Source organism: Oncorhynchus nerka, linkage group LG12 (assembly GCF_034236695.1).
Source record: "Oncorhynchus nerka isolate Pitt River linkage group LG12, Oner_Uvic_2.0, whole genome shotgun sequence".
In the NCBI taxonomy this organism is placed as follows: domain Eukaryota; kingdom Metazoa; phylum Chordata; class Actinopteri; order Salmoniformes; family Salmonidae; genus Oncorhynchus; species Oncorhynchus nerka.
This window is the reverse complement of record NC_088407.1, coordinates 64,620,687-64,645,892: the sequence shown is the minus strand read 5'-3', so window position 1 is coordinate 64,645,892 and position 25,206 is coordinate 64,620,687. Positions and strand designations below refer to the sequence as shown.

Below are 25,206 nucleotides of genomic sequence, written 5' to 3'. Positions count from 1 at the left end.
TACCTCAATACCGGTGCCCCCAAACATTGACTCTGTACCGGTACCCCCTGTATATAGCCTCCACATTGACTCTGTACCGGTACCCCCTGTATATAGCCTCCACATTGACTCTGTACCGGTACCCCCTGTGTTTTTTTTTTTTTTTTACCTGTCTACTCATATGATAGTGCTGTCACGTGCATATGAAAGCACGATCCAGAAATAAAATTAAGGGGAAAAAAGGTCTTTACACAAATAGACTCAGGACATCCCCCTCCAAAATGAAGAGGGTAATAAAAGGTCTAACAAACCTAGTATTGAAGCACTCACACATCATTTCAACCTCAGTGTGCTTTTGTACACGTGCATCTTGTATGAAAAACACAGCAAAGTCTGCCACAATCAACTTAGTCAAAGGAGACTGGAGAAACAGATAGTCAAATTAAAACATTTAATACTGTACCTTAGACACATTGCTGCCATATGCAAAGTAGGAAAAAAAAAATTCCACACAGTGAGAAACCCCAAATGTATTTATTTTATTTCACCTTTATTTAACCAGGTAGACAAGTTGAGAACAAGTTCTCATTTACAATTGCGACCTGGCCAAGATAAAGCTAAGATAAAATATGTGCTATATATAACAAAATATAGATTTAAAAAAAAATTTTAAAAAAAAAATCAGCTTTGGTAAGTAATAAATAAAACATTGTTTTTTGACAAAATTGTACATTCTACAATTGTATGTAATTTGTTGTTTGCTCAACCAACACCGAAGTCCTGTTCACATGGATGTAACTGATGCATATATAGTTCAGATAGAAAGCACTACTTTCAGATAAGAGCACTGTTCTATTTTTGCAAAGTTGGGCCCGACAGCTGACACTGATAATGAAGTTGCAGGCTAGGCTACCTCATCACGTTACCATGAGCAACCATGACTGACTCATGTCCGCTACACAGAGAAAGAGGACTAGAATTAGAACAGATAGTGTTAGCCTATGATCTGGCCTTCTACTCTTAAAAAGGGGTTTGGCTGACAAATGACCCCTTCACACAGAGGTTCCCATCCCACACAACAGACCGCATTGATAGAGCAACAAACAATAATATACTGAAGATACTATAGATATCTTAGTAAATTCACCACGATGTACAGTGCATTCGGAAAGTATTCAGACCCCTTACCCTTTTCCACATTTTGTTGTTAGCCTTATTCTAAAATGTATTAATTATATTTTTTCCTCAATCTACACACAACACACCATAATGAAGAAGTGAATAGGTTTAGACATTTTTTCAAATATATAAATATATATAAAAAACAGAAATACCTTATTTACATCTGTATTTAGACCCTTTGCTATGAGACTTGAAATTGAGCTCAGGTGCATCCTGTTTCCATTGATCATCCTTGAGATGTTTCTACAACTTGGAGACCACCTGTGTTAAATTAAATTGATTGGGCATTATTTGGAAAGGCACACACACACACCTGTCTATATAAAAGGTCCCACAGTTGACAGTGCAAGTCAGAGCAAAAACCAAGCCATGAGGTCAAAGGAATTGTCTGTAGAGTTCCGAGACGTGAGGCACAGATCTGGTGAGGTGTACCAAAAAAATTCTGCAGCATTGAAGGTCCCCATAATTCTTAAATGGAAGACATTTGGAACCACCAAGACTCTTCCTAGATCTGGCCGCCCGGCCAAACTGAGCAATCGTGGAAGAAGGGCCTTGGTCAGGGAGGTGACCAAGAACCCGATGGTCACTCTGACAGAGCTCCATAGTACTTCTGTGGAGATGGGAGAACTCTCCAGAAGGACAACCATCTCTGCAGCGCTCCAGAAGTAATTAGGCCTTTATGGTGGAGTGGCCAGGCAGAAGCCACCCAGTAAAAGGCACACGACAGCTCACTTGGAGTTTGCCAAAAGGCACCAAAAGGACTCAGACCATGAGAAACAAGAATCTCTGGTCTGATGAAACCAAGATTGAACTCTTTGGCCTGAAAGCCAAGTGTCACGTCTGGAGGAAACCTGGCACCATCCCTACAGTGAAGCATGGTGGTGGCAGCATCATCATGCTGTGTGGATGTTTTTCAGGGACTGGGACTAGTCAGGATCGAGGGAAAGATGAACGGAGCTAAGTAGAGAGAGACCCTTGACGAAAACCTCCTCAGGACCTTCGACTGGGACAAAGGTTCACCTTCCAACAGAACAATGACCCGAAGCACACAGCCAAGACAATGCAGGAGTGGCTTAAGGACACGCCTCAATGTCCTTGAGTGGCCCAGCCAGAGCCCGGATTTGAACCCAATCGAACATCTCTGGAGACCTGAAAAGAGATGTGCAGCGATGCTCTCCATCCAAACTGACAGAGCTTGAAAGGATCTGCAGAGACGGATGGTAGAAACTCCCCAAATACAGGTGTGCCAAGCTTGTAGCATCATTCCGAAGAAGAATCAAGGCTGTAATGGCTGCCAAAAGTACTTCAAAGTACTGAGTAAAGGGTCTGAATACTTTTATATACATTTGCAAAAACGTCTAAAAAACCTGTTTTTGCTTTGTCATTATGGGGTCTTGTGTGTAGATTGACGATGAAAAAAAACAATGTAATCCTTTTTAGAATAAGGCTGAAAAAGTCAAGGGTCTGAATACTTTCCGAATGCACTGTATATGCCTAGGAAGGAAAGAGATTGTATGGTTATTGGCAAAGAACATTACTTCAAATCAACAAAAATTGACAGAATGGTACCTTATTTTGTATTGGTTAGTTTGAGAGAGCATTAAGCTTGCTGTGTGAACACCCCTCCATTGCATGAGGGCCACACTGAACACAAGTGTAATCGAATAATCTCACTTCAGCTGACCCATGATTGTGATACTGGATTTCCCTGTTTGTATGCCATATGTTTTTCTATAGCAGCAGAGAAGGTTTGAATAACTTCTGTCATTTTGAGAGTGTGCGAGTTCTGTGGGAGCTATCCGAGGACTGTTCAAGCTTTGTTAGCCCTATGCACTATCTGCCAGACATTCCATGGTCAGCTTACAAAGAGCTGTCAGGTGCAGCGCTGAGAATCAGTAAAAAGTGCACATCTCAGAGTGTAAGTGCTCGGGATGGTGAAAAATATGATGAAAAGAAAGGCACAGATTTGGGCTTTTTAACTAATAGCTTCTTAACTCTGCTGCAACTCTGCAGAGGTTTTAGACTGCTCTGTCCACTGAACACTGTCACCAGCTATAATAATACACGCAACACCAAATCAGTGACCCTCTACGGGGCTCTCAGACACATTCCTCTGACAATAGAAAGCCACAGACAAAAATGAAACCTAAACCACCTTCACACTGTTTTTCCCCTTCACTAGCCTCGCAACACACATTCAACATTTAGCTACAAATTACAAACAGGGCAATTATCGTGTCCACAAATGTTCATTCTATACAAGGTCTTTAATAACATACCATCCTATTGACAAATGTTTTCACAGGCCCTTTAACTCTACATCCTTCTTCTCCTCATTATTGTAGGACAGTGGTTAAAGCCGTAAAGAATCTCTCCCTTTTCATTTGTCATCTGAATGGTTGCCAGAAACAGCTGTGTACGTCCAGGGTTAGGGTAGTTTGCCCCAGAAGTGTTGATTAAAGCATTACCAGGAAGAGACACAGAGCAAATGGAAGTGGAGAAGCAACATGAACAGAGGAAGATCTTGTCTCACAGTACTGATGTAAACTCAGTTCATCTCAGTAAAGAAGTATTTTGAGACATCATGTACATCATTTGGCTGAGTAAATTTACAACTGACCTCCAAAGTAATCAAGCTAAACATGGATACCATTGAGATGTAATTACTCTAGTCCCACTCCTGCATTTGAAAAACAGACGAAGTGACTATCTTAACTACTCTGACCACCACTATAACAGGCTTCAGTGCTTTTGGCCGCAGGCTTTGCAACCACAACCCAACAACAACACTGATCAAAATGCACACACATACAGTAGATTTCAAAAAGATGATCTGTAAACTTTAAAAAGCACATTGTATGTCAGAACACTATTCTCCGAATTCTATTTCACAAAAATGTTATTGGGTTGTTCCCCCCACCCCAGCAACAATGACAAAGAGACAAAAGCGCTGCTGTCGTGCATTCTGGGATTTAGACAATATTTACACACCCAAACTCTCTTAGTGATGATGCACCAGTTTATATACAATTCCATAGGGCATCCTACAGCTACGTCCAGTCTTTTCCAGTGGATCAGTATTCCCACTCATCTGTCTTCATGTCCAGAAAGCTGAGGATGTTCTGGGCAAACTTGACTGCTTGCTTGCGGGCCACCTTGGTCATCTCATCGCCCTGTGGGTCAACTGCATCCAGAGCCAGCAGCTGTTTGGTCAGAAGCTCCTCCAGCAGCCTGTAGCTCTTGTCGGCCTGCTTGCCATTGAAGCAGAGTACCTGGGCCTGGAGGTCTGACAGGCTGCCCAGGACTATCCACACAGCCCTGTGTTGTGAGGGCTCGTTGGGGCTGGGCTGGCGGCAGATCAGGGCCTCACGGAGGTCCAGGAAGGTGATGACAGCCTGGACCTCCAGCACGGCACGCCGCCGGGCTTCACGGATACAGGGGTTACGGGCTGTGTCTACCTGGTCCAGATGTGTGAGGAGACTCTGGAGCTCAGGCTTGGGCCTGAAGAGGTCACCCACCCCACAGTGTCGAAGGACCTCCCCCTGCAGCTGGCCCACCCGACCACGCACCGCCTCAATCTGACGGATAGAGTCATTTTGCCCCAAGTCATACCTGAGGAAAGATATATACAACACAATCACATTTTTGAGCCAAGTTGTATCTGAAAGCATGTAAACATATGCATACTGTATTTCCCTTCTGTATTATTACTCCAGAGCTTTTGTAATTCTAGTAAAGCTGAGTACCTGCGCGTATCGTCTCCCTCTCCCTCCAGGTCCAGGTGTTTGAGCAGGCTGTTGATCTCCTCCACCACCTGTTTCCGGTAGTTTCTGACCGCTGCGTTCCCCGACACGTCCAGGGCATCCAGCTCCACTAGGAGCTCAGTGAGCACACGGGAGAGGTGGGCACAGCTATCCCTCCCACTCAGCCCCATCAGCAGTGCCACCAGCTGGCTGCGTGCCCCACTCACCTGCACCATCACCTGGTTGATCCTCTGCACGGCCACATGTGTGTCTTCCGAAAGGGGAAGGGTCTGCTGGCGCGTGCGACCCTCGATCACGTCCTGCACGGCACACAGTCGTGTCAGGGCCCGGTAGCGAGCCTTGCGGAGGGGCACCCTCCCTCCTGTCTTTACCTGGGTGAGCCTCAGTATCAGCTCCTGCACGGCATCCACCAGCTCATCACTGATCTCTGCTGTGCCACCAGCCTGCTGAGGCTCCACCACACCCTGCTCCACCAGCCTCTGGGCCTCCCTGCTCAGCTCCTCGATGGCCAGGCGGGATGGGTGGGTGGCGTTCTCCTCCAGGTAGCGCAACAGCCCCTCTACTTCTTGGGCTGCTCTCTTGCGTGCCCCCTGTAGGTCTGCCCTGCCCTCCGTGTCCACCTGGTCCACTTCCAGGAGCAGCTGGGTCAGCTCGCGCTCCAGCCGCCGGTACTCCCGCTCGTTCTTTAGCCCGCTGAAGGTGCACACTTGAGGGCCCAGAGACTGAACCTCCCGCTGGACCTCATAGAGCCTATTCATGGCTGGGTGCTGCTGCTGGCTGCCATTGTCCATCCTCTTCCCACCATCAAAGGGCTTCCCAAACAGGCTGTAAATAAGGCACAGCACTAATACATTAACAAAAGTTCAAAGCTAAAAAAACACATTGATCTACAGTCTGATTGGTTCAAACAGATTAAGGAAATAAATTACACAAATGAACTTTTAACAAGGCACACCTGTTAATTGAAATGCATTCCAGGTGACCACCTCATGAAACTGGTTGAGAGAATGCCAAGAGTGTACAAAGCTGTCATCAAGGCAAAGGGTGGCTGCTTTGAAGAATCTCAAATATATTTTTACTTTTTTGGTTACTACATGATTCCATATGGGTTACTTCATAGGTTTTGATGTCGTCACTATTATTCTGCAAGGTGGAAAATAGCAAAAATAAAGAAAAACCCTTGAATGAGTAGGTGTCCAAACTTTTGACTGGTACTGTCTGTGTATAATATATATATATATTTTTAATTGTTCATCCTTAAAATAGGAAAATATTAAGAAAAAAAAACAAAGCTCCAGTATGAGGCTTGTCCAATATCCAATGCCAGGTGTCCTTGTTTCCATTATGTAAATGTTGACCTAAGGCAGTGGCGGTCGGTGCATTTTAAGATGAGGACAATATATTTTTTATGAGCATGACTGTCATTCATATTGCATTCACCCAGCGCAATGTAACACGGCTAGGTTTAGGCTACTACATGATACTCGAATTGTCCCTACACCCATCATGAGGTTGCTACAACCTAGCCTATGATTGAAAGTTTACAACATGGGTACATATGTTGAGAGAAATGTGACAGACATTGACACATTCAATACCGCTTTGCACACTCTTGCCTGCATCTAGCTGATCTAGGGTGTAATCATTAGTCCAACAGTTGCAAACAAGAGTTTCTATTGGACAAATTCTGGTATGTTTATCCTCGTTTTGTTTGTTTCCGTTTAAGAAACGTTTTTCAACAGAATCAGCGGAACGAAGACACCCCTGATCACACACAAACACAGTTCACTTTCATAGCAGCCACATACAAACAGCATGATCCCTTTGATCGTTGTATAATTCCTTCACGCATCTACATGCTAGCCTCCTCTCACCTTTTTCCTTCACTTGTGGAGTTCAGTGCACAACACATCAGCGGTCTGTGACCAGGCCAAACCTTCATATCATAACTGCTACACCGTTGTCACCATATTAGCTAACGTCAACACAGCTACCAGAACTAACGCGTTAGTAAACCCACTACAATCATGTAGTAGTGTACAGTCAGCAAGCAGTTTAAAATCAAACCGAATACAAGTTTTGACCTTACCATGAAATGCTTACATACAAGCCCTTAACCAACAGTGCAGTTCAAGAGTTAAAAAAACATTTACCAAATAAACTAAAATTAAAAAATAATTATAAAAAGTAACAATTGTAAATGTCAATTTAAAATAGTCTGGTGGCCATTTGACTAATTGTTCAGCAGTCTTATGGCTTGGGGGTAGAAGCTGTTAAGGAGCTTGTCATGCGGTAGCAGAGAAAACAGCATGACTTGGGTGACTGGAGTCTCTGACAATTTTATGGGCTTTCCTCTGACACCGCCTATTATATAGGTCCTGGATGGCAGGAAGCTTGGCCCCAGTGATGTACTGGGCCGTACGCACTACCCTCTGTAGCGCCTTACGGTCAGATGCCGAGCAGTTGCCATACCAGGCGGTGATGCAACTGGTCAGGATGCTCTCGATGGTGCAGCTGTAGAACATTGAGGATCTGGGGACCCATGCCATATCTTTTCAGTCTGAGGGGGAAAAGGTTTTGTCGTGCCCTCTTCAAAACTGTCTTGGTGTGTTTGGACCATGATAATTCGTTGGTGATGTGGACACCAAGGAACTTGAAACTCTCGACCCACTCCTCTACAGCCCCATCAAATGTTAATGGGGGCCTGTTCGGCCCGCCTTTTCCTGTAGTCCACGATCAGCTCCTTTGTCTTGCTCACATTGAGGGAGATGTTGATGTCACTGGTACTTCCTGCTTTAGTTTTTGCTTGTAAGCAGGAATCAGGAGTTTAGAATTATGGCCAGATTTGCCAAATGGAGGGCGGGGGAGAGCTTTGTATGCATCTGTGTGTGGGGAGTAAAGGTGGTCTGGAGTTTTTTTCCCCCCCTCTGGTTGCACGTGACATGCTGGTAAAATTTTTGTAAAACTGATTTAAGTTTGCCTACATTAAAGTCCCCAGCCACTAGGAGCGTCGCTTCTGGATGAACATTTTCTTGTTTGCTTATGGCCTTAAACAACTTTTTGAGTGCGGTCTTAGTGCCAGCATCGGTCTGGGGTGGTAAATAGACGGCTACGAATAATAAGGATGAGAACTCTCTTGGTAGATGGTGTGGTCTACAGCTTATCATAAGGTACTCTACCTCAGGCGAGCAATACCTTGAGACTTCTTTAATATTAGACATTGCGCACCAGCTGTTATTGACAAAGAGACACACACCCCCACCCCTCTTCTTATCAGACGTAGCTTCTTCTATGTTCTGCCGGTGCATGGAAAATCCCGCCAGCTCTATATTATCCGTGTCGTCGTTCAGCCACGACTCGGTGAACATATGATATTAAATTTCTTAATGTCCCGTTGGTAGGATAATTGTAAGTCACCAATTTTATTTTCCAATAATTGCATGTTAGCCAGTAGAACGGATGGCAGTGAGAGTTCTCGCTCGCCTACAGATTCTCAGAAGGCAGCCTGACCTGCGCCCCCTTTTTCTCAGTCTTTTCTTCACGCAAATGACAGGGATTTGGTCCTGTTCCCGGAAAAGCAGTATATCCATCTCGTTAAAGGAAAAAGCTTCTTCCAGATCATGGTAAGTAATCACTGTTCTGATGTCCTGAAGTGATTTTCGGTCATAAGAGACGGTAGCAGCAACATTATGTACAAAATAAGTTAAACAACACAAAAACGAACAAAAGAGCACAGTTGGTTAGGAGCATATAAAACGTCAGCCATCCTCTTCGGCAGCATCTTTTATCAATAAAACCAAAAACTTTCTTGACTTGGAAGAGTACCAGTGTTGGATAGCCATAACTAGCTAGCTAACATAGCATCCCTCTCTGTTTGAGTAGGCTAAACTAGCAAGCTGCATTCGCTAGCTAAGTGAAAAAAATACAACTAAATATCTCTCTTGCTTCTCCTTAATTTTTTAAGAAATTTACTTGTTCAAAACTGTTCAACTATGCACTGCAGTGCTAGCTAGCAATAGCAGATTCATTCTCAGATCATTTGATTAGGTGGACAACATTTGAATATTGTATTATAGTTTTATCTATAAAGGATAACTTTAATATTTCACTATTTTGTAAACTATTTATTATATTTTACAAAATAAATAAAAACTTGAACAAGCAGCCTTTGTCCACTTATTTCCTCCAATGAGCTACTGGAAGTGTACAATCCTAATTTGTTAGTGACCGCTTCACCAACAAGAACCATGCAGGCATGTCCTAAAAACATGCAATAAATTAATTCAACTTTCAATGATAACACGAGCATGACAATCATTTAACTCATTACTGAACGTAGGCTATAGATCTAGGCTCAGTGCCGGCTACTATTTCAGCTGTCCAAGACTGTCTAATGAACACCACTGAACTAAGTCTAATTACTGCAACGACAACAAAGCTGTCTTAACACCCCAGGTCAGAAATAACCATAATCGAGTTACATTCTTCAGAGAAAGTCTGACCTGACAAAAAAAGGGCACCCCACATAATTAATTCCCTCACTCAAAGATGACTGTTGGCATAATTGTATCAAATAGTCAACATCACTACTTACAAAAACTCCAGAGGGAATTAATAATATCAAGCTGGCTCCGGTAAGAGAACACACCAGTAGCCTAAATTCTGTGCCATCGGCATCCAGGCTCCAGACACAGCAGATTGGGAGGCTCTCAAAATATTTACTGCTGCTGTTCCACAGTGATGTGTCTGTGATGTCACAATATACAGGGCATTCTTCTCATTCTTAAAGATGAAGTTTGTGAACTCACTCGGTCTATCTACTCCGATTTCAGAATAACTGATTAAATTTACGCACGAGCAACATCCGACCGGGGTCAGTAAACGTCAGCAATTATTTTTAATTTAATGGTTGCCAGTAGCACAGTTAGTCACCAATGCTCTAGACATAAAAACCGCCTAACCAGCCCTGCTGGGGCAAGTAACATGGTCAGAGTGAGGTGTTCTCATTTGTGTCTGAAAGTAGCTAGCCAGTTAGCTTGGGTGCTTGACTGCCGTTGTGAGGTCAGAACGCTCGGATCAACCCTACTCTCCAGCCAGAGAGTCCAATGTGTGCTCTGAACGGTCCGAGAACAAAACACTCTGAATTTACAAATGGACAATCTGAACTCTGGCACTCCAGAGTGAATATATGAATGCACCCAGTGCGTAACTGTATGTTGGGGATTTTCCAAAGGGGATTATGGTGAGAAAGAGTCTGGATTGAGTAGTCATTATGGGGTTACTAGGGTCCATTTAAACCATATTCAGACAGAAATGTTTTAATTCGGACTATTGGTAACATTGCAATACCATTCAGAAAATAAACCCAAATTAGAAGCCTAAAATACTGTCGGTGTGACAGTTTATAGCAGGTGTGGGCAAATGTTTTTTACATTTTTTTAATCAATTTGCAGGGGCCTCCTGCATCACTACAGACCCGGATTCTATCCCAGGCTGTGTCACAGCTGGCCGTGACTGGGAGACCCATGAGGCGGCGCACAATTGGCCCAGCAGTCCGGGTTAGGAGAGGGTTTGGCAGGCAGAGATTTCCTTGTCCCATCGCGCTCTAGCGACTCCTGTGGTGGGCCGGGCACAATGTACGCTGACAGTCGTCAGGTGTACGGTGTTTCCTCCGACACATTGGTGTGGCTGGCTTCCGGGTTAAGTGGGCATTGTGTCAAGAAGCAGTGCAGCTTGGCTGGATCGTGTTTCGGGTGACGCACGGCTCTCGAACTCCGCCTCTCCCGAGTCCATACTGGAGTTGCAGCGATGGGACAAGACTAACTACCAATTGGATACTACAAAATTTAGCCTAAATCTTTAGTGTTGCCTCAGGGGAGAAATTGGAAAAGGTTGAGACAATTTAGGCCTAGGGTCTGTAGTATTACCCTATTCACACACATTTGTCAGAAAGGACAACAAACAGCCTGTAACTGAGGGTTAACAGAAAAATTAAAGACAACAGGCCTCATGGGAGAATCAGACACTTAGCCACTTAGCCAGGTTACTTGTCTTTTGAATTAAAGGCCAATTGCAGTCAAAATTCATTTTTTCATGTGTTTTATGTCATATTGTACAACAGGTAATGAAACTAACACTGTAAAAGTGTGAAACTATTTGATCAGTGTTATTTCCTGATTGTTTTTCAACCAGCAACCATCTACACAGGACCTTCGAATCAGCCTGTTTGCATGGATGGGAATCTCAGGTTTTCTGGTGACAGGCAATTTTTGTACATTTTTAAAATGGAAAAATATAAACAGTAAGATACTTAATTGTTAACCAGAAAGGGAGATGTGAAATTGTGATACGACATTGATATAAAAACAGTTGCATTGGGCAATAACAAAGAGGTTTCCAAACCTCTCTGCCATAACCGCTAGTTTTTATTTTTCCCCATCCCCACTCAGACCACTCCAAGTCAGTCAAGATAAACTGTTTCTCAATCAAGAATTTTTGCTCAAACCTCATTATAATGGACATCCATTATAATGAGGAACTTAATTGTTACCCAGAAATAGCTGCATTGGGCTTTTAATATGAGACACAATAGTTAGAAAGACCATCTCAGACAATACTGTGTTGCTATTGTACTTCTATCTAAAAGAATGTTGATGACCATGGGCTGAATCCACTCAATTGACAAGTAGACTTTCATAACAAAATCCTATTGACAGGAGTGCATGATTACACAACCACCAAAAACATTGTTTATGCTTGGAACGTTGAATAAAACTGCCTACATTTAATTTTGTTGTCAGTTTAGGATGAGCAAGGAGCCTAAATAAAACTCAAATGGCTAGTCAAGCCTCCCAGATGTGTAGGGAGTAGACAGATATTGTTATGGCATCCTGGTTTTAGAGAGGGCTCCAATCCATAATGCTACCAGCGAATGCCCCTTTTCTGGACACAATGGGGCAAGGCTACCTGTGAGGCCAACAGCTTACAAATAAAAAATTGCCTGACAGAGAACGCAATCCGAAAGAACTCCTTTGGGCCACCAACTTGACTTATACGTTTACGTAGTGTATTTATCTATTGATACCTGTAGTCTAGAATTGATTAACATAGTGTATGGTGATGCTCCTTGTCTGAGAGACCCCATTCTCCAAAAAGCGTTCTAGAACAGTCCCTCTTCATACGCGTAGCAACCCACTGAGCAAATAAATACTGTTCATACATAATAGTTCTACATACCTACAAAAGGGCTTTAAGCATTGTCATTGTAAGCAGACACTCTAATCATTTAGGCTTGCAGTGCTCAAACAAAACGCATTTTCAATCTGCCAGTTGCTAGGTTCCTGTTTCAATGTAACAAACGCCAGCAATGTCTCACTACCTTCCCAGCTGCGCATGAAATGTCTCACCTTTTCAAAGCGCCAAAGACTTTTGCGCACATTTCTAAAGATGTCCGTTTCCATCAGCTAACCAACTATGATCGTACGCGCTGTAGTGTGTAATCCAAATTAATATGGTTTGTCTTTATGTAGCTATGCCGGCTATTTCGTTTTCAATGGCTGATTCACCTCGGTACTGTACTGTCGTACAGCATTAAGCACTGCGTGCTTTGTCGCCCCTCCCAAGCACCAATTCAGAGGGTTTGTTCACGCGCGTCATAAACTAGGCTTCAGTGAACTGTAAAACGGGATCGTGGATATATTTTAGCAGTTTGATAGTCTGCTATTGTCAACATGATACGTTGTAACTTGTAATCACTATTAAACCCAATTAAAAATACATTCTATTTACATTGAACTACAAAATAATTTCTCTAATTGGCACTTGGCAGCAAGTTGAGACCAACTGCTGCTGCTAGAATACCACTATGACAAAGATTAAAATTTTACAACTGTATCATGCATTGCCAACTTCCATATCCATGAAGAGTATTTGAGAGATAAGCCTGCCTATGCACAAAATTGATTAGTTCAGGGCCTTAAACTCATGAGAATATAACATTACATAATATTCAGACAGAAGTGTATAGCCCTAGAACAGACAAAAATAATTTAGTGATGGTCAGCCATGACATGTACAATCTGGAAATTTGGCAATGATTCATAACCAACAACTGGCAACGGTGTTCGTGGGGACTGTGGAGGATGGTTGGCCACTGAATAAACCGATAACCTGGGTCCCCTACTTATGCAGGGGTCGCTTTAAAGTTTAGAAATCTGCATTTTCAAAATGCAAACCATCAAAATATTTGCATTTTAAACACTTTCACTTGAGTTTCATATTGAAAGTCCGCTGTTTTGCTTCAAGAGTAATCAGGCGCATGCAACTATAGTATTCCTTCACAGAAAATACATTAGAAAAGGTTGGTGACTACTGCAAAGTCAAGCTTACTGAGTCAAAATGCAAGCCGATATCTACCGCTAAGATTTTTTTTAACATGACTTAAAAAACGTAAGCCTATGCAACATTAACCTATTAAAAACAGTATTGTACCAATGTGGTCCATGCAGTAGACTATATGCCCAATACATTATCGACGCCTATTGGCTTTGCATGAGTTGCCCTGCCATTTTTTATATTCAATTTCAAAATTTGAGATTGGCTCTATGATTTCACCGGTAATAGATCAGTTGTTGTATTACTTGTGAGGCACAGCAGAGTGAGAATACATTTAAATAATTAGCTTTTTATTTTACTGGGCTGATGGTGCTTGCATCTGGTGGTCAGTCTCAGCGGAGGGCAGCAGACTCAGGGTTCGCCTCTAAATGTCCCTCCACTCTCCCCTTCTTTAGTTGACATTGACCAAAAAGGGACAATGTCTTCCAGGTGATAGCTTAACTCAAGTCGCACCGCAATATTTCTGCCTCATGCAGAAATTCATGTTCTCACAAGTGTGAACAGAGAAAGTTAAATATTCCTAGATATATATTAAATAAATGAAAATAAGACTCAAGCCGCTAATAATAACAGTGCAAGCCTATAGATACACTTTCCTACTCATTCATTATAGCTGCAGTGCGGGTTGTAGCGCAAGTGGAAGTACGAAAATGCTAATTGTATGGCTTTAAAAAAAATGTTTTATGGTAATTACATATTTAGCCAATATTTGTAACATGTTGAGCCTGAATAGGCCCTGGGTGTCTTCATTGGCTGCCTACTGAATGTGAGATGGTGTGACCCTGGCCAATGGTCATATTTGTAAACACTATGACCGGTGGTACAGTGGAGGGTAAATGCACCACGGTCAGCTTAAGCCACCTATTTTTCTGCAACTACATCACTAACTGTGACCTTCTAGCTAGCCCCTATCTCAAAAGGATAATCTACAGGCCTATTAGACCTCAATTTGAGGAACCTGGGGGGGGTTCTTTCCCCCCCTTAGAACAGTTCATAATCATGGGTCGTGTTCAGTAGTACAATACAGCCAACTACATTTTCTTATTGGACAAGTTCATGTAGTTGTGAGCAAGAAGTTGCAGCACTTTCATATTGCTGAGTCTACATTTAAAAGTCACAGGGCCCCATTCAAATTCCTTTAAAAAAGTGCACTTTCCTTCCTCAGTAATCATTGATGCCAAGATTGGACACTGGTAAACGCAAGGGCTCCACCAGATGGCTTTCACTTGCCCAGCCATTTCGAAATTCGAATCAGTAAATTAAGAGGAAAGGAAATACTACTTTTTGTAGTTCCAACGGGGCCCCAGTTGTTGGAGGACAATGAATCCTCTTTGTGGGCCAGGGACACTGCTGGTTAACAAGGGACTCCCAGTCACTGGTCCCCTGACTGACACCATAATGTCAGCCGAAGTGCAATAAATCCACATATATTAATGAAATCAATGTGGCGTCAACATTTTTTTGTATTTTATGTACAACCAAATGTAGGCTAGCTAACGTCGTAGAAATCCAAACGGTGCTAGGTAAATAAATAAATTCGATAATAAATACACATAATAAACTGTACGGAATATGTGATAAGCTTACATGCCCGTATTCTTACCTGCATAACCAACGTACAGCCATAGTAGTGAAGAGATGGATACAATACTAAACATTACAACGCACAACCACAAACTGAGGTGTAGATAGCTACTAGCTGGCTAGCAAGACATTTTCACAGGGGGTTGGAATGGAAAGAACGTCCCGGGCGTGACATGCTGGCCAAGCGGGATCGTAATGACCACATGTTTGAATATGAACAGGCTTGTTAGGCGTTTAATTCGATACACATGCGGACAATGCAAACAGCTAATATTACACTAGTGCTGCCGCAGACAAAGGATTCTGTTAAAGAATTTGACAAAGTAATCAGAGAGCATTGTTGAATCGGTGTTATACGTTGTTCGTCCAACCTAATTTCAATGAAGGAAGTACGTGGACCGTCCTCAGTCACGTGGTATCTTTGCAAGTTGGCCACACCTTTAGCTCAGTAGTCACGCACACGAACTAACACTAACTTCGAGTCGGACAGTCGGAGCTGCAGACAGATGCCCGAGTTTCCGCTTTGAATTTGGACTTGGATGACCATTCAAAACGATTTTTCCCAGTTGGAGCTCGTTTTTTCCCTCTTTTTTCAGTTGTCTTGAATGCACGGAAGTCAGATTTCCGAGTTCCCAGTTATTTTGAACGCGGTCTAACGCCAACTATGAAACAAGGGTTGATACCAGTGGAGGCTGCTGGGGGGAGGATGGCTCATAATAATGGTCGGAATGGAGTTAATGGAATGGTAGCAAACATACCATTCCATTCACTCCATTCCGGCAATAATACTCCGTTCCAGCAATTATTATGAGCCGTCCTCCCCTCAGCAGCCTGCACTTGTTGATACCGAACTCTTATACCTAAACCTGGTAAAGACAAGATATACACTATATAGACAATCTGTGCCCTGAGACATTACTTAATGTAGATTGCAATGTGTTTACCCATGTGATTGCTAACAGAATGAAAGAGGACATGCCACATATAATAAGTAACTCATCTGGATTCCTTGAAGACAGGTCTATACATAACATTAGTCTTGTCCTGGACCTATTATTACAGACATGATTAATGATGATGTTTTTGGGGGTTTGGTGAAAAATGTGTAAAGGTGATTGGAATGTTACATGATGGTATAAATAGATTTAAAGCGAAGAGAGGAATTTGTGTCGCAGCTCACTATTAATGTTCATGAATTCCTTATAAAGGCTAGTCCGAACATCCAACCTTTAAATGTCTATTCCTCAAGAACACAGCACAGATTCCAGCAGTATTAAACATTATTATTATAAAAATTGTACAAAAGCTTCTGGTTTACATTTAAATATGACACATTTTAATGAATGGCTATTCATGATCACCCTCTGATTACTGTTCATAACGTACCAGTTAAGTAAGGTATTTATGTAAAAATCAAATCAAATTTTATTTGTCACATACACATGGTTAGCAGATGTTAATGCGAGTGTAGCGAAATGCTTGTGCTTCTAGTTCCGACAATGCAGTGATAACCAACAAGTATTCTAACTAACAATTCCAAAACTACTGTCTTATACACAGTGTAAGGGGATAAGGAATATGTACATAAGGATATATGAATGAGTGATGGTACAGAGCAGCATACAGTAGATGGTATCGAGTACAGTATATACATATGAGATGAGTATGTAGACAAAGTAAACAAAGTGGCATAGTTAAAGTGGCTAGTGACATAAGGATGCAGTCGATGATCTAGAGTACAGTATATACGTATGCATATGAGATGAATAATGTAGGGTAAGTAACATTATATAAAGGTAGCATTGTTTAAAGTGGCTAGTGATATATTTACATCATTTCCCATCAATTCCCATTATTAAAGTGGCTGGAGTTGGGTCAGTGTCAATGACAGTGTGTTGGCAGCAGCCACTCAATGTTAGTGGTGGCTGTTTAACAGTCTGATGGCCTTGAGATAGAAGCTGTTTTTCAGTCTCTCAGTCCCAGCTTTGATGCACCTGTACTGACCTCGCCTTCTGGATGATAGCGGGGTGAACAGGCAGTGGTTCGGGTGGTTGATGTCCTTGATGATCTTTATGGCCTTCCTGTAACATCGGGTGGTGTAGGTGTCCTGGAGGGCAGGTAGTTTGCCCCCGGTGATGCGTTGTGCAGACCTCACTACCCTCTGGAGAGCCTTACGGTTGAGGGCGGAGCAGTTGCCGTACCAGGCGGTGATACAGCCCGCCAGGATGCTCTCGATTGTGCATCTGTAGAAGTTTGTGAGTGCTTTTGGTGACAAGCCGAATTTCTTCAGCCTCCTGAGGTTGAAGAGGCGCTGCTGCGCCTTCTTCACGACGCTGTCAGTGTGAGTGGACCAATTCAGTTTGTCTGTGATGTGTATGCCGAGGAACTTAAAACTTGTTACCCTCTCCACTACTGTTCCATCGATGTGGATAGGGGGGTGTTCCCTTTGCTGTTTCCTGAAGTCCACAATCATCTCCTTAGTTTTGTTGACGTTGAGTGTGAGGTTATTTTCCTGACACCACACTCCGAGGGCCCTCACCTCCTCCCTGTAGGCCGTCTCGTCGTTGTTGGTAATCAAGCCTACCACTGTTGTGTCGTCCGCAAACTTGATGATTGAGTTGGAGGCGTGCGTGGCCACGCAGTCGTGGGTGAACAGGGAGTACAGGAGAGGGCTCAGAACGCACCCTTGTGGGGCCCCGTGTTGAGGATCAGCGGGGAGGAGATGTTGTTGCCTACCCTCACCACCTGGGGGCGGCCCGTCAGGAAGTCCAGTACCCAGTTGCACAGGGCGGGGTCGAGACCCAGGGTCTCGAGCTTGATGACGAGCTTGGAGGGTACTATGGTGTTGAATGCCGAGCTGTAGTCGATGAACAGCATTCTCACATAGGTATTCCTCTTGTCCAGGTGGGTTAGGGCAGTGTGCAGTGTGGTTGAGATTGCATCGTCTGTGGACCTATTTGGGCGGTAAGCAAATTGGAGTGGGTCTAGGGTGTCAGGTAGGGTGGAGGTGATATGGTCCTTGACTAGTCTCTCAAAGCACTTCATGATGACGGAAGTGAGTGCTACGGGCGGTAGTCGTTTAGCTCAGTTACCTTAGCTTTCTTGGGAACAGGAACAATGGTGGCCCTCTTGAAGCATGTGGGAACAGCAGACTGGTATAGGGATTGATTGAATATGTCCGTAAACACACCGGCCAGCTGGTCTGCGCATGCCCTGAGGGCGCGGCTGGGGATGCCGTCTGGGCCTGCAGCCTTGCGAGGGTTAACACGTTTAAATGTCTTACTCACCTCGGCTGCAGTGAAGGAGAGACCGCATGTTTTCGTTGCAGGCCGTGTCAGTGGCACTGTATTGTCCTCAAAGCGGGCAAAAAAGTTATTTAGTCTGCCTGGGAGCAAGACATCCTGGTCCGTGACTGGGCTGGGTTTCTTCTTGTAGTCCGTGATTGACTGTAGACCCTGCCACATGCCTCTTGTGTCTGAGCCATTGAATTGAGATTCCACTTTGTCTCTGTACTGACGCTTAGCTTGTTTAATAGCCTTGCGGAGGGAATAGCTGCATTGTTTATATTCGGACATGTTACCAGACACCTTGCCCTGATTAAAAGCAGTGGTTCGCGCTTTCAGTTTCATGTATTGTAATAACAATATTAAGTTTATGGGAAAGTATTTAAAGTTCACGGAAAACCTAATACACAGAATCATTTATAACTATTCTCAATAGTTGGCTACAAAGGGATGTATACAGTGCCTTGCGAAAGTATTCGGCCCCCTTGAACTTTGCGACATTTTGCCACATTTCAGGCTTCAAACATAAAGATATAAAACTGTATTTTTTTGTGAAGAATCAACAACAAGTGGGACACAATCATGAAGTGGAACGACATTTATTGGATATTTCAAACTTTTTTAACAAATCAAAAACTGAAAAATTGGGCGTGCAAAATTATCCAGCCCCTTTACTTTCAGTGCAGCAAACTCTCTCCAGAAGTTCAGTGAGGATCTCTGAATGATCCAATGTTGACCTAAATGACTAATGATGATAAATACAATCCACCTGTGTGTAATCAAGTCTCCGTATAAATGCACCTGCACTGTGATAGACTCAGAGGTCCGTTAAAAGCGCAGAGAGCATCATGAAAAACAAGGAACACACCAGGCAGGTCCGAGATACTGTTGTGAAGAAGTTTAAAAGAAGAAGTTTAAAACCGGATTTGGATACAAAAAGATTTCCCAAGCTTTAAACATCCCAAGGAGCACTGTGCAAGCGATAATATTGAAATGGAAGGAGTATCAGACCACTGCAAATCTACCAAGACCTGGCCGTCCCTCTAAACCTTCAGCTCATACAAGGAGAAGACTGATCAGAGATGCAGCCAAGAGGCCCATGATCACTCTGGATGAACTGCAGAGATCTACAGCTGAGGTGGGAGACTCTGTCCATAGGACAACAATCAGTTGTATATTGCACAAATCTGGCCTTTATGGAAGAGTGGCAAGAAGAAAGCCATTTCTTAAAGATATCCATAAAAAGTGTCGTTTAAAGTTTGCCACAAGCCACCTGGGAGACACACCAAACATGTGGAAGAAGGTGCTCTGGTCAGATGAAACCAAAATGTAACTTTTTGGCAACAATGCAAAATGTTATGTTTGGCGTAAAAGCAACACAGCACATCACCCTGAACACACCATCCCCACTGTCAAACATGGTGGTGGCAGCATCATGGTTTGGGCCTGCTTTTCTTCAGCAGGGACAGGGAAGATGGTTAAAATTGATGGGAAGATGGATGGAGCCAAATACAGGACCATTCTGGAAGAAAACCTGATGGAGTCTGCAAAAGACCTGAGACTGGGACGGAGATTTGTCTTCCAACAAGACAATGATCCAAAACATAAAGCAAAATCTACAATGGAATGGTTAAAAAATAAACATATCCAGGTGTTAGAATGGCCAAGTCAAAGTCCAGACCTGAATCCAATCGAGAATCTGTGGAAAGAACTGAAAACTGCTGTTCACAAATGCTCTCCATCCAACCTCACTGAGCTCGAGCTGTTTTGCAAGGAGGAATGGGAAAAAATGTCAGTCTCTCGATGTGCAAAACTGGTAGAGACATACCCCAAGCGACTTACAGCTGTAATCGCAGCAAAAGGTGGCGCTACAAAGTATTAACTTAAGGGGGCTGAATAATTTTGCACGCCCAATTTTTCAGTTTTTGATTTGTTAAAGTTTGAAATAGCCAATAAATGTCGTTCCACTTCATGATTGTGTCCCACTTGTTGTTGATTCTTCACAAAAAAATACTGTCATTGTGTAGCCAAAATGTCATTTTCTGAAGACCGGTCTGATCCAGGAATATTCCCTTTTACAAGACGCAACGTCACTTTTTAAAATGACAAAAGGTGCCTATATACTTTTACAAAACACTTCAAACTACTTTTCTAAACCAACTTTAGGTATTAATAAACGTTAATTAGCTATACAATTCATCACGGGGCGATCTGTATTCGATAGCAGCTAGTCTGGAAATCAACGGCCATCTTTTCCATTTTAATAACATCCTGTTGAGAGACTGAAACAGGAAAGGATAAAGCGTAATACAACCAAGGATTAAGTCTGCTCAAAATGCCAGCACTGGCGACATCGTGTGGAAGCTGTAGGCGTTTACATTACCGCTTCATGTATTTGCAGTCGCCTTGAACAATACATTGACTGGCGGATTAATATATTTTTTGTGGTTTTGGAGAACAGTTTTGAGGGATTTTTACTGCTAAACACGTTGTGTTATAGCCATAGACACGATTTAACCAGTTTTAGAGACATCAGAGTGTTTTCTATACACACATACTTATCATTTGCATATACTATATTCCTGGCATGAGTAGCAGGACTTTGAAATGTTGCGCGATTTTTAACAAAAAGCTGCGAAAATGCGCATGATCCATAAGATGTGAGTCCTCCATTATTGGAAACTAATATATAAACATAACTTTACTCAGCATACTACTCCAACTTGGAACAATAGATGGATCCTAATTAAGATAAAATTATTATTTTACAATGAGTGGATGGAGGTATCTGGCCTATTCAACATTTAATAGATGATAATGGAAATATTTTATTGTATAACAATTTCATGAAAAAAATGTGATCTTGTTTTCACCAATAGACAATATACTACAGTGGTTAAAGCAATTCCACAAACAATAACATTTTGTATGATGTATCAATACTCCCAGTCACTACAAATATACAGGTGTCCTTCCTAACTCCGTTGCCGGAAAGGAAGGAAACCGCTTAGGGATTTCCCCATGAAGCCAAAGGTAACTTTAAAACAGTTAGAGCTTAATGGCTGTGATAGGAGAAAACTGATGATAGATCAACAACATTGTAGTTACTCCACAATACTAACCTAATAGACAGAGTGAAAAGAAACAAGCCTGTACAGAATAAAAATATTCCAAAACATGCTTCCTGCAATAAGGCACTAAAGTAATAGTGAGCAATTCACTTTTTGGCAAAGCAATTAACGTTTAGTCCTGAATACAAAATGTTATGTTTTATGGCAAATACAACACATGACATAGTACCATTCTCCATATTTTCAAGCATAGTGGTGAATCATGTTCATGGGTATGCCTGTAATCATTAAGGACTGGCACATTTTAAAGGATAAAAAATAAATGGAATAGAGCTAAGCACAGGCAAAATCCTAGAGGAAAACCTGGTTCAGTCTGCTTTCCACCAGGCACTGGGAAATTAATTCACCTTTCAGCGGGACAATAACCTAAAACAAAAGGCCAAATCTATACTGGAGTTGCTTACCAAGAAGACAGTGAATGTTCCTGAGTGGCCAAGCTACAGTTGACATAAATCTGAAACTCTATGGCAAGACCTGAAAATTATTGTCTAGCAATGATCAACAAACAGTTTGACAGAGCTTGAAGAATTTGAAAAATTATAATGGGTAAATGTTGCACAATCCAGGTGTGAAAGCTCTTAGACTAACCCAGAAAGACTCACAGCTGTAATCACTGCCAAAGGGGCTTCTACAAAGTATTGACTCAAGGGTGTCAAAAGTTTGGACACACCTACTAATCCAAGGGTTTTTCTTTATTTTTTACTATTTTCTACATTGCAGAATAATAGTGAAGACATCAAAACTATGAAAAAACACATCAAGGCAAATAAAGTGGTGGCTACTTTGAAGAAGCTCAAATATAGATTATATTTTGATTTGTTTAACACTTTTTTGGTTACTACATCATTCCATATAACAACTTTGCACACTCTTGGCATTCTCTCAACCTGCTTTATGAGGTAGTCAGCTGGAATGCCTTTCAATTAACAGCTGTTGCCTTGTTTACAGTTAAATTGTGGAAATTCTTTCCTCCTTAATGCGTTTGAGCCAATTAGCTGTGTTGTGACAAGGTAGGGTTGGTATACAAAAGATAGCCCTATTTGGTGAAAGACCAAGTCCATATTATGGCAAGAACAGCTCAAATAAAGCAAAGAGAAACGACATTCCATCATTACATTAAGTCATGAAGGTCAGTCCATCTGGAAAATTTCAAGAACTTTTAAAGTTTCTTCAAGTGCACTCGCAAAAACCATCAAGCACAATGATGAAACCATCAAGAGCTGTGATGAAACTGGCTCTCATGAGGACCGCCACAGGAAAGGACGACTCAGAGTTAACTCTCCTGCAGAGGATAAGTTCATTAGAGGTACCAGCCTCAGAAATTGCAGCCCAAATAAATGCTTCACAGAGTTCAAGTAACATACATATCTCAACATCAACTGTGCAGAGGAGACTGTGTGAATCAGGCCTTCGTGGTCGAATTGCTGCAAATAAATCACTACTAAAGGACACCAATAATAAGAAGAGACTTGCTTGGGTCAAGAAACACGAGCAATGGACATTAGACCGGTGGAAATCTGTCCTTTGATTTGATGAGTCCAAACTTGAGATGTTTGGTTCCAACCGCCGTGGCTTTGTAAGACGTGGAATTGGTGAACGGAAGATCTCCGCATGTGTGGTTCCCACCATGAAACATGGAGTAAGAGGTGTGATGGTAAGAGGTGTGCTGGTGACACTGTCAGTGATGTATTTAGAATTCAAGGCACACTTAACCAGCATGGCTACAGCGATACGCCATCCCATCTGGTTTGCACTTAATGGGACTATCATTTGTTTTTCAACAGGACAATGACCCAAAACACACCTCCAGGCTGTGTAAGGGCTATTTGACCAAGAAAGAGAGTGATGGAGTGCTTCATCAGAAGAACTGGCCTCCACAATCACCTGACCTCAACCCAATTGAGACGGTTTGGGATGAGACCGCAGAGTGAAGGAAAAGCAGCCAACAAGTGCTCAGCATATTCCTTCAAGAGTGTTGGAAAAGCATTCCAGGTGAATCTGGTTGAGAGAAAGCCAAGAGTATTAGTAAATAATAAAGAAAAACCCTTGGTACTGTATGTAAATTAGATATTTCTGTATTTAATTTTCAATAAGTTTCCAAAAATGTCTAAAAACGTGTTTTCACTTTGCCATAATGGGGTATTGTTTGTAGATGGGTGAGAAAAAAATATATTTAATCTATTTTGAATTCAGGCTGTAACACAACAAAATGGGGAATAAGTCAAGGGGACACCCCTTCAAATTAGTGGCTATTTCAGCCACAACTGTTGTTGTCAGGTGTATAAAATCGAGCAGACTGCCATGCAATCTCCATAGACAAACATTGGTAGTTGAATGGCCCACACTGAAGAGCTCAGTGACATTCAACGTGGCGCTGTCATAGGATGCGACCTTTCCAACAAGTCAGTTCCTTAAATTTCTTGCCACCATTGGACACTGGAGAGGTGGAAACGCGTTCTCTGGAGTGATGAATCACGCTTCACCATCTGGCAGTCCAAAGGCTTCTCATCCCCGATCAATGTCATGGCAATGTTGGTTAGATAACACGTCATCAGGTCTTAACGGTCGACTCGCGCCGAACTGTGCATGTCCTCATATAAAGTTGTTTTTGACGAAAATGAAAACGTGCCAGTTTGTCACTCTCATAAGGTTGGAGTGATAACAATTTCAACGATTTAAGGCTCTAATCTAGGTTGTGCGATTAGATTGATACAATTAACAATTATGGAAGAATTGTTCACTTCTCTCATTGACTTTTCAAACCCTTAACCCCAGGCTGATCTGTTTGGTCTGTTTCGCAAGCGTTCCGGGAAGTCTTCCGATGTTGCACCTGGGTTTAGAAACTATGATTGTAGTCTCCCAAACGGGACATACTGGCGATGTTAGAGTATCTAAATGACTGCGGTCGAATGTCGACTGACTTGATCTACAAATCATCTTGCATCATAAAGACACCTTGTCCTAGAGCAGCCTTTCTTAAAGTATGGGTTTGGGTCGCGGACCTGTTAATGGTGGGTCGCGACGTGTCAGATTAAATGTATAATTAATTAATGAATTGATTTGGCCAAGTGCAACTGTGGTATCTGTTCAGTTCGCTCTCTGCTCAGTTTGGCAGCTGCGTGAGAGGGAGATGCCTGTTTGCTTCGCGGTTTACCAGATCTTTTTCTCTGGAGTTTTCTTGAAGATCATTCCGCTGCAGTGCTGTCGTTCAACAGCAGATGATGCGCTGTGCAGTGTTACCAACAAAGCGACTTTGTCGCTATATTTAGCGAGTATTCAGACCCCTCTAGAGACACAATTTTTTAAAAGCGACTAGCGACAAATCTAGCGACTTTTTCTGGTCTTCTTGGAGACTGACGTGAAAGCACGTAATCGTTCTTACTCTTCTCAACGAGCAGCGGGTGCTGCCATGGGCCCCACCCCCGTCCCAAAGCACTCACAGGTGGCCCAGGCCTCCGCAGCAGTCCCTATCAGCTGCAGTCAGAGCAGGAGATGTTCATCCCTCCGCGTCCAGACTGCAAATGAATCGAGGATGCCGCTGCTGGCTGATCCCACCCTGGCTTACATTCAGGGCGGGATGTAAATGTTTAAAAAAACACAAAAAACGAAGTAACTCTGCCAGAGTCTCTTTTGGGCCACTTTTGCCGGTCCCAAGCCCGGATAAAGGAGGAGGGTTGGAATTGTGACATAAACAAAAACAAGAATCGACAGAAGAGTTCATTTGTAGTCCTAAACATATTTAGGGTGTTTTTTACTCACTTTTTGACTCTCCCACGACGTTGTACAGCGTCCATCACAATTACATGAACATCCTATTATGCAAATTGGGTTATGGCGTCATTTAGCGACTTCCAGCGAATTTTAGGACAACCAATAGCTACTTTCCTT

At 42.6% G+C, this 25,206-nt stretch overlaps 1 protein-coding gene across 3 annotated transcripts; it reads right to left on the bottom strand.

The window, feature by feature from the left end:
• Window positions 1–416: 416 nt before the first annotated feature.
• LOC115138584 (BAG family molecular chaperone regulator 5-like) lies at window positions 417–25,206 on the bottom strand. 3 transcript variants are annotated; one of them, XM_029675572.2, is made up of 3 exons: window positions 25,078–25,206; window positions 4,908–5,750; window positions 417–4,773 (listed from the first exon to the last, which is right to left on the bottom strand). In XM_029675572.2, exons 1-3 carry the CDS (start codon window positions 25,110–25,112, stop codon window positions 4,236–4,238), a joined length of 1,416 nt encoding a protein of 471 aa, XP_029531432.1. In that variant the 5' UTR covers window positions 25,113–25,206; the 3' UTR covers window positions 417–4,235. The 3 variants fall into 3 exon arrangements, with proteins under 3 accessions (XP_029531432.1, XP_029531435.1, XP_029531433.1); XM_029675575.2 differs by lacking the exon at window positions 25,078–25,206 and adding an exon at window positions 14,923–15,265; XM_029675573.2 differs by lacking the exon at window positions 25,078–25,206 and adding an exon at window positions 12,332–12,524.

Coding starts and splice junctions, on each gene's coding strand:
- LOC115138584 (XM_029675572.2), bottom strand. CDS start 25,112: ATGGACGCTGTACAACGTCGTGGGAGAGTCAAAAA. Junction 5,751..25,077: donor CGTCGTGGGAGAGTCAAAAA/GTGAGTAAAAAA, acceptor CCTTATTTACAG/CCTGTTTGGGAAGCCCTTTG. Junction 4,774..4,907: donor GAGGGAGACGATACGCGCAG/GTACTCAGCTTT, acceptor ATCTTTCCTCAG/GTATGACTTGGGGCAAAATG.